Source organism: Artibeus jamaicensis, unplaced genomic scaffold, assembly GCF_021234435.1.
Source record: "Artibeus jamaicensis isolate MK-2021 breed Jamaican fruit bat unplaced genomic scaffold, CSHL_Jam_final contig_851, whole genome shotgun sequence".
NCBI classification, from domain to species: Eukaryota; Metazoa; Chordata; class Mammalia; order Chiroptera; family Phyllostomidae; genus Artibeus; species Artibeus jamaicensis.
In genome coordinates this window covers 12,035,713-12,058,259 of record NW_026521986.1, presented here as the reverse complement: position 1 = coordinate 12,058,259, position 22,547 = coordinate 12,035,713, and the positions used below count along the sequence as shown (strand labels likewise).

The 22,547-nt window shown below is 47.6% G+C and overlaps 1 protein-coding gene across 13 annotated transcripts in view; it reads right to left on the bottom strand.

Moving 5' to 3' along the window:
• The window catches only part of RGS6 (regulator of G protein signaling 6), a 483,104-nt gene that overhangs the window by 36,415 nt on the left and 424,142 nt on the right, over positions 1-22,547 (bottom strand). For all 13 annotated transcript variants that reach the window (XM_037127608.2, XM_053673234.1, XM_053673229.1 and 10 more), the window contains 3 exons: positions 20,287-20,397; positions 10,645-10,770; positions 3,957-4,143 (listed from right to left, as the gene is read on the bottom strand). In XM_037127608.2, coding sequence (XP_036983503.1) covers positions 3,957-4,143; positions 10,645-10,770; positions 20,287-20,397 — 424 coding nt within the window. The remainder of the gene's footprint in view (positions 1-3,956; positions 4,144-10,644; positions 10,771-20,286; positions 20,398-22,547) is intronic.

The following is a 22,547-nucleotide window of genomic DNA, read 5'->3' as shown; positions in this document are numbered from 1 at the left end:
CAAAATGGTCAGTTTCTTTTTGAGATACATACCTATTTACAGATAAAATTATCTAATGTCTCAGTTTGCATATCTGAAAATACATATTATAGATATATAAGCAAATATATAAAAATCTATTTATATGTAAAAAAATATATATATTTAAGCTTATATATATATATATATTTAAATTTACTTATATATATATTTAAAGCTTATATATATATATATATTTAAATTTACTTAACCCAGTGGTAGGTGCAAAAGCAAGAGGCGCACAAAGAGAAAGAGACCAGCGTTGTACTGATGACGGCTGAGGCTGAGAGAGGGTCCGTGAGGACTTGTTGCTCTGCTCTTTCCATTCCTGACATTTACACATGTCGTAACAAAACATTAAAATAAATCCTCCCCAATGTCATGCTCAGAGAGCTCACGCCAGGCTTAGTGTATCACAGTTCTGATCAGGATCCCTTTCCTACTGTTTCAGGAATGATGGAGAGTTGAGTTTCCTGCTTTAGGCCTTTCACCTACGGAGCTTCTCCACGCTTCTCCTTCAGGACATGTGCTCGGGAGCATATTCACATACACATACAAAAATCTGTCAGCAAAAAACGATTTCTCATCATAAATATTTGGCTTTGAAGCCGAAAAGGGTATGAGGGGCTGGTGTAAGACATCGAACTCCACAGAGCTTTAAAATCTTCCTTGTACAGGCATTTGGTGGAGTTCCTGACCAGGGTGAAAGGAAAGATAGTTCAGAGTGTTGAGGTTAGTGGGTGTGTCCATCCTGAAGTTCTAAGCAAATGACAAGGCCAATCTAGATGACAAGGGACACTGGTTGTGTTTTCATGCCATTATTTGCATTGGTGCCTCTGAGTTTCCTCAATTAGATAACACAGTAGTCCCCTTGCCCATAGCCATGGGGGTGGGGAGGTATATGTTCCAAGACCCCTAGCAGATGTCTGCAACCACGTAAAGAACAAACCCTAGTCAACTTCTCCAGCTCTGTTGAAAATATGGCAGCAGCTTCTCCAGTAGTTTTTATATTTTTCAGCCCAAACCTATTTCTGAATTTGTGTGAGCATCTCTTACTTGCTGCAAATAGCTTGGTGCCACTCATTTCGGGGGACCTCTTTCTGAAGTCTTTGTATAGACTCATGCTTCCTGGAGCAACAGGTTGCCATCAGTTGGGACATATTTTCTGTTCATGCCCCACTTACAAATGTGATGCCTCTTCCATCTTAACTAAGTACTCATCATGCACGGTGACTGTAACTTTTACAGCTTGAGATGCAACCAAAAAATGAGCGTGAATTTCTTGTCCCTTCTCCGCAATTTCACGGATAGAAGATTCATTCTTACTGTAGATCTTAGCAACCTTAGCACACTATGTTTTTTCGTCCTTTATTAAGTGTAGAATTTTTACCTTTTTCCTTACAGGAGTCACCTTGTGGCTTCTCGTTGGCATAGCTGAATTGCCAACATCACAACCCTTGCACTTTGGGGCCATTATTAAGTAAAATAAGGGTGACTCGAACAAAAGCACTGTGATACCGTGACAGTCAGTCTGATAACTGAGGGCACCTACTCAGTGACTAATGAACGGGGAGTGCGTGTAGCACGGATACACCGAACAAAGGGATGAATCATGTCCCAGGTTGGGGAGGGGGATGGGATGGCATGAGATTTCATCGTGCTTCTTAGAACAGTGCACAGTTTAAAACTCAGGAATTGTTGCCCTGCTGGTGTGGTTCAGTGGGCTGGGCACTGTCCCACAAACAGAAAGATCGCCAGTTCAAGCCCTGCAGAGTACACATGCCTGGGTTGCTTGGGCCAGGTGCCCAGTGGGGGATGTGCGAGAGGCAATGTCTCTTTCTTCCTCCTTTTCCTCTCTCTAAAAATAGATAAATAAAGTCTCTTAAAAAGCTTATAAATTGTCCATTTTTGAAATTTCCCATTGAATATTTTCAGACTGCAGCTGACCGAGGGGAACTGACACTGTGGAGAGTGGAACTGAAGATAAGGGGGACACCACATGCGGCTGCCATTTGGCGAGCACCTTGATATTCCAGGCCTTGTGCAATGTGATCAGATACTAGGAGAAAGGCAAAAGCCCTTCCCTCAAGGAGATCACAGCCCAGTGGGGGAAAACAACAAGGAAATGGGCAATTTCGCCAATGGAGGAAGTGCCTCAAAGGGGAGAGCTCTGGGGCTTAAGGAAGCCCACAGGAGGGGCACAAATAGGGCACAGATGCCAGTGAGGCTGGTGAGATAAACAGAAGCCACATGATTCACCGTAACATACAAGTGAGGGCCAGGAGGTGCCACTTCGAACATTAAGCATCGAGTCGGCCTCTTACTTCCCGGTCTCCAACTTTGATTTCCTCCCACCCCCTGCAGCCAGGGGCAGGGCTTAAGGTTTTGCTCTTATCTCCTCAGCTCTCTTGAATTCTCTCAGCTGCAGAATCTGGCAGAGAACTTGAACAGTTTGCCCTCCCACGGACATTACAGCAGTCCCCCTCTTCTCTGCGGTTTTACTTTCTGAGGTTTTGTTACCCGTGGTGAGCCGTGGTCCGAAAATGTTAAATGGGAAATTCCAGAAATAAACAGCTCATAGGTGTTACAGTGTCACTGTCCTCAGCCGCGTGATGAGATCTTGCTCGGTCTGCCTCCATGCCACCTGGGACATGAGTCATCCCTTTGTCCCTCATCTCCATGTGGTAGATGCTCCCTGCCTGGGGGGAGTCACTCAGTAGCGGTGTCCGTTATCCGATCGGCTGTCCTGGCACTGCAGTGCTTGCCTGTGTTCAAGTCACCCTTGTTTTACTTAATAATGGCCCTAAAGTGAAAGAGTAGCGATGCTGGAGATTTGGACATGCCAAAGAGAAGCTGCAAAGTGCTTCCTTTAAATGAAGGGGTGAAAATTCTCGCCTTAGAAGCAAAGGAAAAAGGTTGTTATGCTGAGGTTGCTAAGATCTTCCATAAGAAGGAATCTTCTATCATAAAATTGTGAAAAAGAAAACAGAAATTTGTGCTTGTTTGGCTGTTGCACCTCAAGTTGTGGAAGATACGGCCACAGAGTGTGTGGCAAGTGCTTAGTTAAGATGGAGAAGGTATTCAGTCTGTGGGCGGAGCACCAACAGAAGATGTGTACCAGACCTTGGCACCGTGCTGAGCCAATGCAAAGACTTCTGCAAGGAACCCTCTATTGTACAAGTGATACCAAGCCGTTTGCTGCAAGCAAGGGATGGTCACACAGATTCAGTAATAGATTGGACTGAGAAACATAAAATTTGCTGGAGAGAGGAAGAGAGAGAGAGAGAGAGAGAGAGAGAGCGGGAGCGCACATTCTCACAACTTTTAGTATAGTATATTGTTAGAATTGTCCTGTTTTATTATTAGCTATTGCTGTTGACCTCTTACTGTGCCTCGTTTATAAGTTGAACTTTATCATAGGTATTTGTATACAGAAAAAGACACAGTATATATAGGGGTTGTTACTATCTGTGGTTTCAGACATCCCTTGGGGGGTCTTGTGGATAAGGGGGATTACTCTAGTTGGAAACCACTGCAGACTCAGTGTAGGGTGGTGGATCTGAGGGTGGGCTTTACGGTTAGATGTGGACTTGACCCATGGCCCTGTCAGCTCTGCACCCATTTAGACGATGTCATGTTATGGATTCTACTACTGACTTACCGTGGGACTCCCGAGTTTGTAAGACACTGAGGTTTTCCTGGGAAAGATAATGCATATGTCTGTTCTCTTCTATGTAATAACATAACTAGTCTAGGAAAACAATACTCCTGGAATTTCATCATGCACCTACCTGGAATGGTTTCCACTGATGGCCTTACAAATAATAAAACCTGGAATTTTAACTATACGCAAGGCCCTGAACTTGTGTTAAAGGGCGGGGTGGTAGGGTGGACAAATGAACACGTTTTGATAGAACTGTTCGAGTAGTTATGCAAACCTGGGCATCTTCGAATGTGTATCTCCCTCCATCTTTGATGTTTTGACTGGTGATCTCGTAGCTATGAGAATCCAGGTTGATTGCACTTGGGGCCCCTGGAGACAGGAACTCTTGCCAGATTTCTTCCACCCTCTTGGCCACATCCTGTAGGGGTTGTTTCTTGAGATCTTGAACAGCCAACCAGAACCTGAGTGGAAGTATAAAGACAGTCAGTTTCGGGGGACTCAGCATCTGGACTCTGCTGGACATGGTCCCAGAAGTGGCCTCCCACGAGACCCATTCTGCTGCATCCTCCAGTCTTCCCTGCTGCGTCTACTCAGGCGACAAAGACCGCAGGGACTGCCGAAAACACAAGCGGTGCTCTGCTCTGTCGGAGAACCTACGGGTAGTGTACATTAGAAGATCACTGTGCTTCTGATTACCAAGAAGAGATCTCTCTCCTTCTAGATGAAGGTCTTCCAGCCACAGCACGATCGCCATTTGGGCTGGGTAAGTTTTTATTGTGGGGCCTGCCCTGTGCATTGTAGGATGTGTAGCAGCAACCTTGGCCTCTACCCACCAGAGGCCAGTGGCAACCCCTCTCCAAGTAGTGACAACCCCAAATGTTTTCAGACATTGCCAAATGTCCCCTGGGAGGTAAGCGCAGCCCTGGCTGAGGACCACTGCTGTACAGGGATGTCAGGACACAGATGAAAGTGAGTTCCTTTGTCATATGCGGTTGGGATCAGTGTGAGGCATCAAAATGAAAGAAAGATCACAGGAACAGAGAGAATCCTGGAATCACAAAGAACACCTGAGCTGGAAGGACCTAGCTGTTCATGTTGCAGATGAGTCGATTCTCAACACCAGGGTCCAGCGTGGTGTTTGTTTGTGGTTGGCACTCAGTAAATGGCTGTGGATCGAGGATGAGCTCATCTGCGATACAGCTGAAGGGGCATCCACAGGGAACCTCTGCCAAAAGACTCCCCAGAAGCGCTAGAGAGAAAACCCTCCCATTCACGTCCACTTCTGCCTGTCAGATCCCTCTGCCTCTCTCTGCAGCAGCCTTTAGGGAGCTGGGCGTGAGCCTTTTCCTGCTGGAGCAGCAGCGACCAGAGCCAAAGCTCAGACAAGGGCTCCTCAGGTCCTGAGGACTGCGTCTGAGGCCACTGTGGGGAGGGCTTTGGGCAGGGCCCAGGTGTGGGCGGCGCACTTCGTGCCTGATGAACAGGACAGGCCAGTTTCCCCATCAGTGAGACAGGCCCCGCAGCCATGGGATTCACGCATAGTCAAGTCTACAAAAGGGCAGGGACAAGAGAACCTGAAACACAACATGGTGGAAAGTGCTTTCAATCTGTCATTGAATTTCACCCAAAGTAAGATGTACTTGTTGTTTTTTAAAAGGTTAAGCATGTTTTTCTGTTGCTGTTCAGAGACCTGTCTTTGAAGCCAAGTGTGTGGCCCAAAGGCACCACTTAGTGGCCAACCGAGGTAATGCAGCTTCATTTCCACAGAGGCAGAAAACAGGTGCACGTGTGTGTGTGCGGGTGTGAACAGTGGGCTCCAACTCTCCCAGGTGTGCCATTTGGGATTCTAATAACCTCCCTGAAGAAACCGTCATGGTTCCCTTGGTGACTTTGAAGAGCATGAGTTTAAGGCAGAGGAGACTGAATAACTTCACTGAGCTGCGAGAGATGAGGAAGCCCAGTTCTGTCCCCATCATGGCTATGCCGCTGTCTTGGGATTGTATCTTTCTGGGAGTCTCTTTCCTGTAAAACGGATGCAGAGCAGATGGAGAGATGTCCAACGTGCTTTTGAAGAACTTCCCATCCAGCTGTAAGTCTGACATGCTCAGGTTCGGTGAAACAATGGGCGTGCGCAATAGGGAGGCGGAAGAAGAGGACAGGAGGAAGCAGAGGAGGAAGAAGAGGAAGGGGGGGGAAGGGAAGGAGAGGGATGACATTCCCTGGCAGTGGTTTTCTCTCTCTGTGTGGAGACCCTCTCGGCCTTCTGTGTCCCTTGGATGACCTGTGTCATCCCTCTCAGGTGACAGCAAAAATGCCATCACAACAGCATTCTGACATCCTACATGTGTTTACCATCACTGGCTTTGAGAAAGCTTTGGGCCGTTTGAGATTCAGAGCAGGCGTTGGCTGTGTTTGCTGCCTGCAAGCCCACAGGCTCGAGCTGGGGCCCTGCGGCTCTGAGCCCGGCCGCCAGGTCACACCCTCCCGCAAGGAGCCCTGGAAGCTCGCCTCCGCACATTTACCAATGGCTGGGAGGCCCACAGGGGCTTGTGCAGCTTCTGTCCTTATCATCAGCCTGCAGGTCTCCCTGCTCCGGGAGGACGCCAGCAGGGAGGGGGCTGCAGGCGGCGGTGGCAAACCCAGCCATCCTGCACTAAGCCTCTGTGGTGGGCAGCAGAAGGGCTGCTGTGACAGGCAGTCCACACGGGCTCCCTGGTATCAGGGAGACCACCTGTCCTGCCTGGCCCGACTCATCAGAGTGCAGGCAGGCGGCCCGTATGCCCACATGTGACCGGTGCCCATGGCTCAGGAATGCAGGCTGGACAGCGGGCGTTGCGGGAGGGAGCCTGGGCTCCACACCACCAGGCTGAGCAGCCACAGACTGGACTTGCTGGCTCCCTGAAGATCGCGATGCCGATGAGCTCATGACTGGCTGGACCAAGGGAAACTGTTCCCAAGCCTGCCAGGAGGTCTGGGCAGCCCCTCCGTTCCTAGCTCACACAGCTTTTCATAAACTATAATTTTCATGGGTTAAAAAAATCCAGGTTTTAGTTTGTTTGCAGAGAAATAGCAAACTCCATGCAAAAGGAAGGCTTTCTGTGCCCTCTGCTGGCCAACAGAGACTCAGGAACAAGGGATCCAACTTAGGCTCTGTTTGTCTGGGCCCATCTGTGAGGCTGCCAGCACCACACTATGGAAGCCAAGTTACGGGCCACAGGCTGCAGCCAAAACGCCACAGATTGTCACAGTGTTGCATGAGGCACCTTTGTCCCAATTAATCACGTGTTTGGTTAGTGGTGAATCCCACCAGGCCTGGTGAGCCTTTCCAGGTCTTTCCAGGACTTGGGGCCACCGTCAGAGAGGGGTGGCTCTCCACGCAAACCTGGCAACTCCCCTGCGCTGTGTTTAATTGCTTCTCCCCTCAGCCGACACTCTGTGGAACCGGGATAATCAATCTGCAGGTTAGAAGAACAACCCTGCTCCCTCTGGAGGCGGTACAGCTCATAAAAAATGTACGGGGGATGCTCGTAGCTGCGGGTTTTGGTTTTTAACTCATGCCCTGCTGTGTGGCAGAAGCTGTCGAGCCGGGGAGGACAAAGATCTGTGCAGGAGAGATGGAGAAGGGCAAAGATGGCAGGGGGCTCCTCTCGTCATTCTGAGAAAATGTGCAGAGAAGGGAGAAGAGCGGCGTCAGACAACTCACCGAAGTCCCTGCTTCAGGACCCGGAGACCCCACCTTGGGGAGGAGAGGCCCCGAGTACACAGTTGTCTCAGGGGGCCACTCAGTCCAAATGGACCCTGGGCTCAGCCTTAGGTGCTACGGAGAACGTGCTGTCACATCTGCAGCAAAATGCGCTGGCCGTCCCCCCACGGACCCTGGAAATGACGCCTCTCCCTCGGCTCACAGGCTCACTCCCCTAGAAGTGACCAGAGGGGACTTCAACGTACATCGTATTACCACAGACATCTTTCCTTAAAGGAGCCTGGGTGACCCTTTGCTGCTGTGACAGCGATTCTTGTGTCTCTTTGGAGCGCCTCTGTTCTGCATTCTGAAGCTCTGACACAAATTCAACCATTTGGCCACTCAGTGGGCACTCCAGGTGCGGTGCAAAGATATAACGATCTCAGTTCCCTGTTACTGGGGAGATGCAAGGGAGCTCAGGGAGACCAACACGCGGAGGCCCTTTACCCTGCATCCAGCTGAGTTCTGGTCAGTCTTGCTTTCTCTTTTCCTTCCATGCTCCAGTGCCCGTGGCTTGGGATCTTGACCAAGCCTGGGGAGAAGACATGACCCCGGCATGGCCAGCACCATGGACAGGCAGGATCCCTGAGCCATGCTGCATGGCACAGCTCCAGGGGCCCCCAGGTACGTGGACTGCAGTGAGGGGCACCTGGATGAGGGGCAAAAACGTGGTAAGCTCTCAGTCCTCTGGCCGGGGTCACTGCAGGCACTGAGCCCACGTCTGCAGCTGAAGGAATGAATAACGGAAGGAGGGGGGAGGACCTATCTGGTTAGGAGTGACTGAAGGGCCCTGAAGCTGTGCGATCTAAAAGGTCGAAAACTGAGCCTTTCCCCCATGTATCCAGTTGTGCTGAACGTCACCCAAGTGGGATTCGGACCTCCAGAGAGGGCTTGGGAAGCTCCTGGGCTGTCCCGTACGTTTCTGGCTGTCCTATATTTTCTTTATCCTCTCTTCTGACATGGATCAGAGGGGACCCTCCTTAAGTCTGGATGTAGGCACTCATGTGTAGCTTGGTCAGTGGCACACTCGCATGTGCTCACACGCACTCTTCCACCTCAGACTGAGGATGGTCCTGCTGGCATGGGAGGAAGTGCGGGCAGAGGCCCAGAGGTGATGGCAGGCTCGGGCGCTGAACCCCTGCAGGGACACTTTCCTGTGTGGGCTCGGGCTGTAAATGTAATGTGCATTGTATAAAACTGGTCTGAGCCCTCGTGTGAGTGTGGCTACACTCAGAGTGGGCAAAGCATGCTGAGCCAGGAGCAGGATCTGTGAGGATCACGGGGACCAAGCTGGCTTGGGCCCTGGGGCTGAAGTGGCCACACAGAGAGGCTGCCTGATGCCTCATGCTGGCCTCAGAGGGCACGGCTTCCCCAGCAGGACCCACATCCAGCACAGCCTGCGAGGCTGGTCTGAGCACCACCCTGCTGAAGTCAAGCCTTCCGTCACAGATACCTGATTAAGAATGGAAGCAAAGCTCTGACCTGTGTTTAGCATAATGCTTCAGCACAAGGAAAGAACTCTCATGCCAGGACCTAAAATCCGATACTCGGCCTTATCTGGTCTGCATAGGCACTCAGCTTCCTACAAGGGTATCAAGACATCAGTTAACTGGCATCTACGTGTTCTCCCGAGACTTCTTGGCCCACAGGGTCATCCAGCTCTGAATGCATCCTCTCCCTTTTTCATCTATTGGTAAGTAACCTGCATATTCTTCTACTCTTACAGTCCTCCCTCCCTTTTAAGAACACTTCTAAGATGATTCTTAAGAGTTTTTACTTGTTTAGATTCATGTAATGGTTTAATAGTTTCTTGTGTTTTTTCCTCAAGGGCCTACAAGGTTGTTGCAGGTGAAGATCACCCATTTCGATTTCCTTGCATCCCTCAGCAAACCATCGCGGGGCTCGGTGTGGCGCAGGTGTGTAATACGCATCACTTGACCGATGTGAGGGATGGATATGGTCTCTCACACCGAATAAATAACAGGGACTTTGCACATTAATACTGGAGTGGGGCAGTTTCTTGCCCACACTATGTGCCCTGACGTATAAAAGTTCAAAAATGCCCTGGCTGGGGTGGCTCAGTAGATTGAGTGCTGGCCTGCAAACCAAGGGGTCACCAGTTCCTTCCCCAGTCAGGTCACATGCCTGGGTTACAGGCCAGGTTCCAAAGTAGGGGGCACACAAGAGGAAACTGCACGTTAATGTTTCTCTTCCTCTCTTCCCCTCTGTCTAAAAATAAATAAATAAAATCTTTTTTAAAAAGTTCACAGAGACACTTTTTGAAAAAAAAAATCATTGGAAGATAAGAATTAACCTGCATATAAAAGAAAATGTGGTCCCAAGAAAAAATCCAGAGAATCCCAACTTCCCCGCTGAGGAGTCACCAGTTGGCTAAGACCATCCCTAAAGGGTCTTTTCAGTTACATATCCCACAGGTCTCCATTCCACACCGAGTACTACGAAAGCCTGAGTAAACTACAAGTTTCCAATTCTTCACAACCACGGGCCCTTTTCTTGTTAATGCACCCCCTTTCCTTCCTCTGTCCACGGACCTCATGTTTTGAGAGCTTTATTTTTTCTACCAAACAGTAATTATTAATACATGAATACATTTTCCCTTATCTGATGAGTCATAGACCAATAAACACAGTTTCACTGGCATCAGGCAACCAGAATAACCACCATGAGAGCTGACAGAATTCCACCCCCAAAGAAAAGCACATTTTATTGGCTTTTACAGTTACGTCTGCAGTTGTTGTGTGGTGTTTATTCTTGCTTTTTGAAATCCTGAAACAAGGCCACACACCCCGTTTTCTTCTGGTTGGCCGGATATTCAGGGCCCCGGACTCTGGAGGTTGTGAAGGAGAGGGCACCTGACCTGTCTTTCGGGCTCAAACCCCCTGGTTCATGGTTTTGGTTAAAGGGTGGAGTCACCAAGTCCACTCAACTATTTACTTGCTGTTGTAGACATGCCCCCAGTAGCTTGAAGAAATGCCATCGGGGCTTAAAGAACAATAAATGCTGGTGTTGGTAAGTGCTAATAGGGTGATCGCAAAGCTGTACGTAAGGTTTGTTTGTCTCCATTTCCACCTTTGTCAGATTAGCTGAAATGTGAGTTTGAATATAACATTTGATTGAAAAGGGGAGGCACAAAGAGAGGCTGGACATGCAAACTCTTTGTACATACCCTGCACCCAGCTCAGACTTTTGAGAGATTTACCTGAGATTTTCTGAGCTGAATTCGGACTCCAGGAATCGTAGAAACTGCTCCCGCCCCACCTGGTCCTTCAGCATCTCGTCAAATGAGAAGCCCCATCTCTTGACTCGCTGCTGGCTGGGCTCTTTGCTTTTTGGGGAGAACAAAGGTTTAAAAAAGGGTCAATACCAGGCAAGAACCTGTGTCATATTCTCTCTAGCAAGTCAAATCTATTTTGCTGCCACACCCCAAAGGGAAATTTCACAAATGTAAGTGATAAATTCCATAAAACCTGTACAAACTCTACATGCAGACTTCTGTACACCAACATCAGCCGATGGCGAAAAGTCTCTTTAAGGAAGACATTTAGGTTAGGGTCACCAGCAGCTGTGCCCAGCGGCTCTAGTCTGTCACAAACACAACCACCCCCCTGACTCGGTTTCCCTGGACCATTCTGGTCAGTTACAGGCCCAACACTGGACTCCATCACTTTTTACTTTTTTGTTGTTGTTATAACTGAGGATGCCTGGTGAATCTGGCCTTTCATCAGAGATGTCGCCCTTACCTCGCACCCCTTCCTCAATCCACAGGGGAGAAACAGGGTCTTGTTTGGAGCAAAGTGACCTCCCACTGGTCAGAAAGGAAATAATTCATCCACGAAAAAACCTACTTGCATGTTTAGAAGCAGAAGGTTGTGTTCGCTTATTGGTTGAACCTGCACAGTGTTTATGAGATTCTAGGCATTTCACATCTGTCAGCTCACAGAGTCCTCACGACCATTCTGTGAAACATGTACTAGCACTATATCCCCATGACAGATAGGGAAACTGAGGCCTAGTGACAGTTTGCCCAAGGACACTCCAGAAAGTGAGGGAGTCAAGACTCAAGTCCAGACAGCGCAGCACCGAGTGCAGCTCCTGCCTGTGAGTCTGTGGGTGATGTTGCGTCCATGTGGCCCTCTGAGGACCAGTGTGGGGGGTGGGGGGAGGCTTGTGGTCTCACTCTTTTGGTGTTGGAAGACACAAATGGTTCCTTCAGCTTTTGTCTTTCTGTCTACACTTCACTTGCTGTGCTTATTCCCCCCAACCCTCCAAGCAGCAATAAGGCCCTAGCTCACAAGTCACACGCTGTTGTCACCCCCACGCAAGGAGAGGCCTGTGAATCTGCATGGGGAACAGCGGACCCCAGCTCGGACAGGGGGAGTCAGCACACACAGTTTTATAGGATCCTGGGTGAGTTCAATGCGCATTAAACTCTAGGAGGCATTGGTGTAGCGATACTTATTTTTCCTCTTTTTAAAAATCGACACATAGGTTTTATTATTTCTAACAGACATTAAGTAAATGAAATTATTGTCTTGTGTTAGGAAGTTGACATAGTCTCAACATTTATCTTAGAAAATTATACTTAGTACGTGGACTTCCAGCCAAGATGGAGGCATAGGTAGACACACTGTGCCTCCTCGCACAACCAAAATTAAGGACAACAAAAATTTAGAAACAAAAAACAGCCGGAACAGACAGAAAATTGAACTGTACGGAAGTCTGACAACCATTCATCCAGACCAATAAGAGGGGCGGAGTTGGCGACTGGCAGAGAGAAGTCACAGCAGGAAAAAGCGGTGGCTGGCAGATGCTGGGTGTGGGGTGGCAATGAGCAGACCCAGTGAGGTGAGCGAGATGGCCAGCAGACCACAGTCACACATTCACATGCAGATAAACCAGATGAAAACAGGCAGAGAGACAGACTGCGCAATCCAGGGCCCCAGCATCAGAAAATAAAGCCTAAAAGCACTGATTGAAAACACTTGTGGGGGTTGAGGTGCCGGGAGAGACTCCTAGCCTCACAGGAGAGTTTGTTGGAGAGACCCACAGGGTCCTAGAATGTACACAAACCCACCCACCTGGGAACCAGCACCAGAAGAGCCGAGTTTGCTTGTGGGAAGTGGCAGAAGGGACTGAAATCTGAGATAGGGCGGAACAAACACCACTGTTTCCTCTCTGACCCCGCCCCCACATACAGTGTCACAACCCAGCCACTGGATTGCCTCACCCTGGTGAACACGTAAAGCTCTTCCCCTCATATGTAACAGGTACAACAAGACAAAAAAAATGGCTGAAATGGAAGAATAGATCAAAGCCCCAGAGCCAATATATCTAAGCGACAAAGAGATAGCCAACCTATCAGATGCACAGTTCAAAGCACTGGTGATCAGGATGCTCACAGAATTGGTTGACTTTGGTCACAAATTAGATGAACAAATGAAGGCTACACTAAGTGAAATGAAGGACAATGCACAGGGAACCAATAGTGATGAAAAGGAAACTGGGACTCAAGTCAGTGGAGTAGACCAGAAGGAAGGAAGAAAGAATCAAACAGAAAAGAATGAAGAAACAAGAATTCAAAAAAGTGAGGAGAGTCTTAGGAACCTCCAGAACATCTTTAAACATTCCAACATCTGAATTATAGGGGTACCAGAAGGGGAAGAAGAAGAGCAACAAGTGGAAAAGTTATTTGAACAAATAATAAAGGAGAACTTCCCCAATTTGGCAAAGGAAATAGACTTCCAGGAAGTCCAGGAAGCTCAGAGAGTCCCAAAGAGGTTGGACCCAAGGAGGAACACACCAAGGCACATCATAATCACATTAGCCAAGAGTAAAATGAAGGAGACAATCCTAGAAGCAGCAAGAGATAAGGAGACAGTCACCTACAAAGGAGTTCCCATCAGACTGTCAGCAGATTTCTCAAAAGAGACCTTACAGGCAAGAAGGGGCTGGAAAGTATTCCAAGTCATGAAATCCAAAGACCTACAACCAAGATTGCTGTATCCAGCAAAGCTTTCATTTAGAATGGAAGGGCAGATAAAGTGCTTCTCAGATAAGGTTGAGTTCAAGGAGTTCACCATCACTAAGCCCTTATTCTATGAAATGTTAAAGGGACTTATCTAAGAAAAAGAAGATAAAAATATGAATAGTAAAAAGACAGCAAACTCACAGGTATTAACAACCACACCTAAAACAAAAGCAAACTAAGCAAACAGCTAGAACAGGAATAGAACCACAGAAATGGAGATCACATGGAGGGTTAGCAACAGGGGAGTGGGAGGAGGAGAAGGGGGGAGAAGGTACAGAGAATAAGTAGCATAGGTGGTGGGGAGAAAATAGACAGGGGGAGGGCAAGAATAGTATGGGAAATGTAGAAGCTAAAGAACTTATGACACAGGGACATAAACTAAAGGGAGGGAATGTGGGTGGGAGGGGGTGTACAGGGTGGAGGGAAATGAAGGGGGGGAATGGGATAACTGTAATAGCATAATCAATAAAGTATATTAAAAAATTACACTTAGTAAAGAAAAATAAAAACATGTGTTGAAAGGTTTGGGAAAATAAGTAGCTCTAGACCAGTGCTGCCCCAAAGACCTTTCTGTGATGACAGGAATAGTCCTTGTCTGTGACCTCCCACATGGTAGCCACTAGCCACAGGGAGCTCTTGAGAACTTGGTGTGTGGGCAGTGTGACCAGGAAATGGAATATTTAATTTTAAAGAATTAAAGTTTAAATTTAAGTCGCCTCAGGTGGCTAGTGGCTACCACGTGAAAGCAGAGCTGCGGTGGTACATGACGCAAGGCCAGCCCTCCTGTGTCTGCACCGTTAGACGTAACCAGCAGCAGCAGGGTATTCTAGGTCTGAGGTTACGTGCTGTGGCTCAGGAAGTTCCGGTGCACCACTCTCCATCTCCAGCTTGGCCCTGTGGAGTCTCAGTAGAAGACTAAGTCCACCAGGTGAACCAATGGGGAATTCCCTGGAAAATCCCTGCCAAAGCACCAAGCTGAGCTTTCTACAATGAACCAAGATGATGGGTGTGGATTCTCTCAAACTCAAGTCACAGAACCAATCCCACTGGATAAAGTTCCAGGAGACAAAACGTCCTGTTAGTAAAGAAATCCCCCTGGGCTTGAGGCCAGCAACAAATGTAAGCCCCAGAGAGCTGTGAGATATTATCTCTTGCTTCCAGGGTCATGCTGTCACCTGGGATGGGCTCAACCACCTGCTCTTTGCTAGCCAAGGTGGCAGGGCTCTGCGGGGACAGTGTTGGTGGCAGCTGCACCCTGATCAAAGGCTGTGCCCAGACACCAGGTATGGAGAGTCTCTCTGTGTTTGTCATGATTGCCTCTTGGACACATACCCACCATTGGTGTCACTACATTCTGGTACTTAAGCTAAGAGCTCTCATTCACTCCTCCAGGTTCATTAGGGGTGGCAGGGGTGGGAGAAGGGCCAGAATTTTGGGAGTGGGCCAGAAAGCTTGGGTTGTCATGCTACATGGAAAATCAGAGGCCTAGGACAGAGATTGGGACATCCAGAAATCTGCAAGGACAGCAGCCTTCAGCAGAAACAAGGTCTGGAGAGACAGGATGCCCTGGTGAGGTGGTTTCCTAAGGTTACTGCAACAAAGTGCCAACAAACAGGGTGGTTTAAAAGAGAAGAAAATTATTCTCTCACAGCTCTGGAGGCTGGAAGTCTGAAGTCAAGGTGCTGGCAGGGTCACCTCTCCCTGGAAGCCCCTGGGGAGAATCTGTTTTGTGGCTTTCTGTTAGTTTCTGGTGCTGCCAGCAATACCTAGCACTCCTTGGCTTGCATGTGCATCGCTCCAATCTCTGTCTCCACTGTCGCATGGTGTCCCTGGGAGTCTGTGTCTCTATATTCTCCTCATACAAAGACTCCAGTCACATTGGAGTAGGAGCCTGCCCTATGCCAGTATGGCCTCGTCTTAGTTGATTGCATCTACAAGAGCTCTATTTTCCAATAATATCCCATTCTGAGGTTCTGGGAAGGACAAGAGTTTTTGTGCCTCATTCAACCCAGAATACGTGGGTTCCCTCAAATACCCATTATTTACCTCTGCTCCTTTTTCTTTTTAGTACATTTGACCATTGGAACCTATTCTATTAAAAGATTCTTGGGTAAAACTTCTCTATATGTGTGTTGCCTGCATTACTTGAGTATTTCCAAACATCATCCCCTTTAAGGTTTAAGATCAGATTTGAGCATGTTGCTACTACTGAATGGTCTGTGTGGTTATAAAATGATTTGGAAAATTAACATCCCTCCAGACATTCATCCCCAGGTGACTAGCACAATAAATTTTCCTTGGCCCAACTCAAACACATGCTCCCCGAACTCACAGCTCCTTTGATTTCCATCCATTGTGCAGAAATGCTTCCTTATGACACGTTTTTTAGGATAGTTTTATATCATTGTTTAGCATTTTAAGGGTTTGTGTCCTTGTCTCTCCAGCTGCGGTGTGAGCTCTCCGTGGGCAGGGACCACATGTCCTTTGCACTCACCATAGTGCTTTTCACACAGTAGGAAGAGGAAATCAACAAGGAGTGTGTACGGTGATGTGGGCGACATGTCCTTCCCCCGACAGCGTTTCCTAATTGCTGGCTGGATGCCTCTTCCTAGCTCTTATTTGTCCTCCGTGCCCGCTGACCTCACTGAGTTCCTGACTCCCACTGGGCAGCCCAAACAGCACACGGCAAAGGCAGGCGGGTCTCCGCAGGAGTTTGTCTCTCGATTCACTGACCTCCCAGCTCGGGACACAGCCCACAGTAGGTTCTCAAAATAGATTCCTTGCATTAAACTAAGAAAAATGGCTTATGATACTGGTCGTCGCGGGCCTTTGTTCCATGGACAGGAACCATCTCTTGGCTGGAGCGGGACATGGGCACAGACGCCCACCTGTGCTCCTCCAGGGACAGTCCCTGGTCACTGCCAGCATTTGAGTGGCTGAGAATGTCCACCTGGGAGAAGAAACAGGTGTCCACAGCTTCTCCTCCTTTTTACTTGTAGCTGATAACCTGATTCTTCTCGAAGGTGGACGGGACAGTAAGGGCGACCAGAGCACCGGTTGTAGGGGCAGGTGGCACCCCCCTGGGGTCGAAGTGCTGACACATTGGAATAAACCAACAGGTCAGGTGACCACCATTTCCCCAAACTATCATGTGCTTCTTTGTTGACTTTCAAGAAAGAAAAAGGGAATCCCAGCGTTATCATGGTGAATCAAGTTCATGTACTTACCTCTCCCTCCTTTCCCCAATACCAATGAGGTGGCCAAAGAAAGAGTCACTACTCTGTCTATCATCCATTCAACATATACTTTTTGAATGCCTACTATGTGCCAGGCCTAAGTGAAGGTGCTGAAATAGTTTTAAGTGCTTCAGAAAGAGAACCAGGAGGAAAGGATGTGGTACAGAATGAGCGGATGGACGGGGTGGCCACTACGGATTAGGTGGTCACGGATGACCTTTCTGAGGAAGGGACACCAGTGCCGAGTGAGACGTGAATGAGAAGAGGAGTCAGCCACGTGTGGGTCTGGGAAAGTGGTCCAGGAACAGAGGACAGGCAGGAGTCTGGCGCTCAGGGGAACAAAACCAAACGAACCAGAAAACTACAGTATGTCAAGGTTAAAGAAACTTTCTATGAGCAGATGACAAACTATGAGAAATCCCAGGGAGGGGTGACACAGCTGAGCTGAACTGGTGACAACTGATTGAGAGCTGCTTGTGATTTCAGCGGGTCAGTCTGAGAGTAAAGTTGCTGGATGTCCCCAACAGAAGCCTGGGACAACCCCAGGCTCTGAGCAGTAGAACCGAAGGCAGGAGCTGTCAGTGGGCATTGGACAGGGGGCAGGAGGAAGAGACTCAGACATGAGGACCACGGTCTCCCCATGGCAGAGAGGGTCTCTGAAACAAAGGGTTTAATACAGCGTTAATACAGCACTAAAGCCAGGTAGTGCTGCCGTAACCTGCAGCGGAACAGCAAATACAGGGGGAGAAGGCACCTCGGCAAAGCAGGGAGACTTCTAAAGACACGCCAGCTTTTGCCTGTTTCTCTTGGCTTCTGCAGATGTGACCGGGTTCCCCTAAGGTCCCTCAGCGGGAGAAAGAGCAGACTTACTGGGGAGCACTGTGTGGAGGAAACTGAAGAACTTTGTCAGAAACCCCATCAGGGCTTGGGAGCAGAGCGCTTGGCTGCAGGGATGTCATTAAGGGAAGGTGCGGCTCTACTACTCACGCACACCCACAGTCAGCAGTCCCACTCTGAGAGAGGACCCAGTCTTTCAGCCTGTTCTTGGGCCGCATAGCCGGGACCTGCAGAGGAACCTCGGGAGATGATCTGTGCCTTCCCATTAATATACTCAGGGGAGGTCACAAGAACTGCTCAGAGGACAGCCTGCTGGGGGGAACTCTGCAAACCACACCTGGAATTTTCAAACTGTGCTATGCCTCGGAATTGCCTGTAAAGTTTGCTGAAACCACAGAGACCCAGAACCCCCCCCCCCCCACCAAGGGCAGCTGTATTTTTAAGGAGCATCCGAGGTGATTCTGACCACCCTGTGTTTTGAGAACCAGTGACCCACACGGTTGTTGAGGGAACCCTCCCCAGCAACTGACATAGTCCATCTGGACCAGGGCTGCACACCAGAATCACTTGGGGAGATACAAAAAAATAGCAGTGCCTCCTTATTTCCAGAAATGCCGATTTAATTGGTCCGGGGAGGGAACTGGGCAATGGTATATATATATATATATTTTTTTTTCTTTTTTTTCTTTTTCAGAAATGCCCCAGGTGAGTCCAATACATACCCAGAGTGGAAAGTGAAGACCTTCATTTATGAAAACCTGCAGTCCCCCAAATTTGGGGGTATATGAAAAGATGGCTCTGCTCTGATCAGTGACTGCAGCAATGAAACAATGTCAAGAAACAACACTTCGCTGATCAGCAACCCCCTGGGAAGCAGGCTAAGCTGCAGGAATTGAGGAGAGAAATATGGGAAAAAATTCTGTATCCCACGCTCGGGGGGGATGCAAGGGGATAAACATCACACAGGCCCCTGAGACAAAGGAGTCGGGAGAGTAAGAATTCCTGGAAATGAAAAGCAAGGCCGTCATCGCCCCTCCCAACACCTGGAGGGAAAAGAAACACTCAAGTATAAACATCACAGAATGGACATCGCTGAAAACGAAACTGGTGATGCTGAAGAGTAACTCAAGGAATTCTATCCTTGAGTGTAGAATAAAAAGGGTAATCGAGAAAAGATAAGAGACACGGTTGCTCCATCCCAGAGGCCCCACAATTCCTACAAAAGGACTTTCTGAAAAGAGAATCTAGAATGGAAAAAAGGCATAACAGTGATTTAAAAAATGGGGAGAAAACATCCTGAGTTAAAAAAAGATTTAAGTTCTTGGATCGGATTAGAAGGAACGATGCAGGGCATGTTTACTTATTAAAAAGTCAGGTCCACAGAACTTGATACATATTTACTTTCGAACAAGTGAGCAGCTATTTGAAGTGCCTGTATGGTGGACAGGACAATGAAGATATTTACTTCATTCCTAAACAGGCACACGTGAGCTGCTGAGCACGGCACATCTTAACCTTTGGAACGGCGCTGGACCCTGACGCCCTGGGTTCCGGTGCCACGCTGATGTTTGCCCAGTACTTGCTTTCTTCACGGCCGACTGCTCTGAAAACCCAGATTTACAAAGACGGGACACCACTGGAGGGAATAGAAGGGGACCTAACGTTGGAATCGGTGGACGACCTTAACTAGGAGCTGATGCAGCACCTGCCACACGCCATACATCCTTGCGCTTCCCTCAGAGATTGAGACTGTCCTGTGGTGACCCTGTGAGGTCCCTGCAGTGGCTCAGGGTGCCCTGGTGCATTTTGCGGAACATGGCATCAGACTCTACACAAAGTCCTCTCTAGAAAATGAGATTGGGTTGGAGGAAGAGAGAACTTTCTTTACTGTGTATGTTTGAGTAGTTTCAACTGTTGGAACAAGCACCTATGCCTTTTACTACTTTTTATAAAGTTTTTCCATTTTAACAAAGAATCCAGAAAAAGAGCAAGTGTGAAAGTGAGGGAGAGAGACATAAAGAAACAAGGGACAGAAGGGCTGAGGGGCCCAGGCAGGCCGCAGCAGACTACTTGTCTGTGTGTTTCATTCTGTAACTGGGAATGTGGTCCTGGTCCCTCTGGGCTCTGGTCCCTCAGCCAGTGAGAAAACACACTGGCTTCCCTCACGGTGAGAGGCTCCTGGATGCCCCTGCAGGTGATGAAAGACCCGTGATGGAAACCACAGCTCTGGTGCCCTCTGTCTGGGTCCAATACTAACTCTGCCACCTACTCACTATGTGACCTTGAGCAAGTTCAGAAACTTCTCTGTGCCCCAGTTTTCTCATCTGTTCAACGGGAAGAATAATAATAATGTTTACTCATTGTGGGATTCCACGTAAGACATGTACTATTACCGTTGCTACTGCCATATATATATATAAAACTATTTAGCCAATAGATTCTTATCCTCTGGCAATCAGAGCTAAGAAATGTGAGGGACTGTCCCTGTTGTGATATCCAAAGGGTCAGAGGGAGGGCAGAGGGAAGGCACAAGGGTCCACACAGAAGCCAAACTATCAGGAGGCAGAAACCACAAGTAAGCAGAACTTAGTGGGGGGAGGGCAGTACTTGAGGGGTTTCCGTTCAAGTTGATGAAGTCAAATTAAGGTAGGGGGTCATGTAATCGTACGATCTTCTGGTTGTTTTCCACATCTCTCCCACTCCCAAATATTATTGTTATTAAAATTATCTTTATTTTTACCTCCTCTCCATGTCCCATAAAGTGGTATCGTCACTGGTCCAGGGATTGGACGGCTCGGCTGGCGTGATCAAGGGGTCGTACTCCACGTACTGCTCCGTGTAAGCAATTAAGCTGCGTGGGGAAAGCAGAGCAAAGAACACCACTGATTTCCTGCAAAAACGTTTTTCTGTCTCGCACAAACATTCTATCAGTCATATCATCCTTCTAAATGAAAAGGGAAAAATGACCGCCACTCCCACTTCTGACAAACGGGACTGTGTGCATGTGCCCTCATCCCCTGTCATGTGCACACACCGTTTTGCACGACTGCAGTCACAGCACACGGATGAGCTTTGTATCTTTTTCCCACCGACTGTCGCCCTGAGCCTGGGTGCCTCCCTCTCTGGCTACGTGAGCCCTACGGATGCACTGGTCCACACCTGCTCGCGAACAGCTCTCCGACAGACATAGTATGGGTCTCTAGGCGTGTGGGACACCCAGAGCACGCTGCGCTTCCTCCAGGCTCCCAGCCCAGCACTTCCAGCTTGAAAGATGTTAAAATCCTGGCAGGCCACAGGAGTTAATATATTATAAGCATTTTTCCCAAAAAACAACTTAGTTTTTCTTGTTATAATGTAAATAGCCACATAAATCTTTGTAAGCAAAACTTTATCAAAATGCATGGATATAGTTAGAACAATAAAATAATACTAAATAATTTTCATGTACAAAGAAAGCAGTAGTGACGTTTTTATTTCCTTCTATCCCTTCTCACAGGGGCATCCACTTTCTACCCTTCTGTTTCTTTTAGCATTTATCTGTATATTAAAAAAAAAGATTTTAGTTATTTATCTTTAGAGGGCAAGGGAAGGAGAGAGGGAGAGAAATAACAATGTGTGGTTGCCTCTTGTGCGTCCCCTGCCGGGAATTGGCCCGCAAACCAGGCATGTGCCCTGACTGGAAATTGAACTGCGATCCTTTGGTTTGCAGGCCCGCACTCAATCCACTGAGCTACACCAGCCAGGACCTACCTGTATATTTTTAAATTATATGTTTTTATACCTGCTCTTCATCCTCAGTTTTAGATGAGCATTTAACTTTCTGCTCACTAGTTCCCAACTCTCCTAACATTTATTTCCATGATCCTCCAAGACTTATAGAACAATTTTTGTTAAATCAATAGTAAGTATCCACATTACTGTACCAGTTGTTTACTGCTGAGCAAAGTAACATATTGCTTATTTCAAGTGTTCCTACAAATATGTGGAACGTCTAGCAGTAATTTTTCTGTAGCTTAAACACATCAGGTAATCAGGCCATTTTACCTCCCTGCCCCTGAAGTGTTGAATCCTCCTGCTCCAATCTGGACTGTTGCTCCACAGGCTTCACGCAAAATCCTCATCCTGAGTCTTCCTCCCTGTTCGTGTTGAAGCCCTTGTTTCCTGGGTTCCATGTCTGTCTATTGGTTTTCCTCCCTGGTTGTGTTGAAGCATATCCTTTAATAGTCGCCTAAGAATTATAGTGTTGGCTGTGGAACCCAAGGTTAAAACTAACTTTCTGTCCAAATTTTGAAGGTATTCATCTACTTTTTTTTTCTTTTCTTTCCTTCTCTCTCTCTCTTCAGTGTTACTATTGAGAAGTCTGGATCCATTTTGATTCTAAACAGTTTCTTTTTTCTTTGGAAACTTAGAATCTTCTCTTTCTTGTTATAGTGCTCTGATATTTCACGACGACCCTGAAACTGGTTGTTTTTGGTTCCCTGTGCTGAGGACAATATGTGATATATTTCTCATAAACATTACTTCTTTGCTAGTGTCATGACATTTATTTTTCCTTTCTATAATTGTTTTTAGTTATATCTTGGACATCTTGAATTGATTGACGATCTAATTTTCCTAATTTTTTTCCCCATTTTTCATCTTTTTGTCTTTTTGACAGTTCTTCCAAACTTTCTCTTTATTGTTTTAATTTGAGCCATCATTTTCTTCCAGAGTTTCCAAAGTTTTCCATTAATTTCCAGAGCTCATTCTTCTTTACCATAGTATCTGGTTCTTGTTTTATGGATGGAACTTCTCATACTTCTGAGGATATTATTCTCTATTTTTATTTTCAGTTTCTTCAGTAGTTTTTGGTTCCTCCAAGTTCCCTCTTTTGTTGGTTTTGATTTACTTCTTCTTGTTGGGGTTTTTCTTGAGCGTCTGGAAAACCTGTGGACATCCATTTGTGCTTAAGAGTGAGGCACTGAAATCTGTTTGGAGACTCCACGTGTGTGTGTGTGTGTG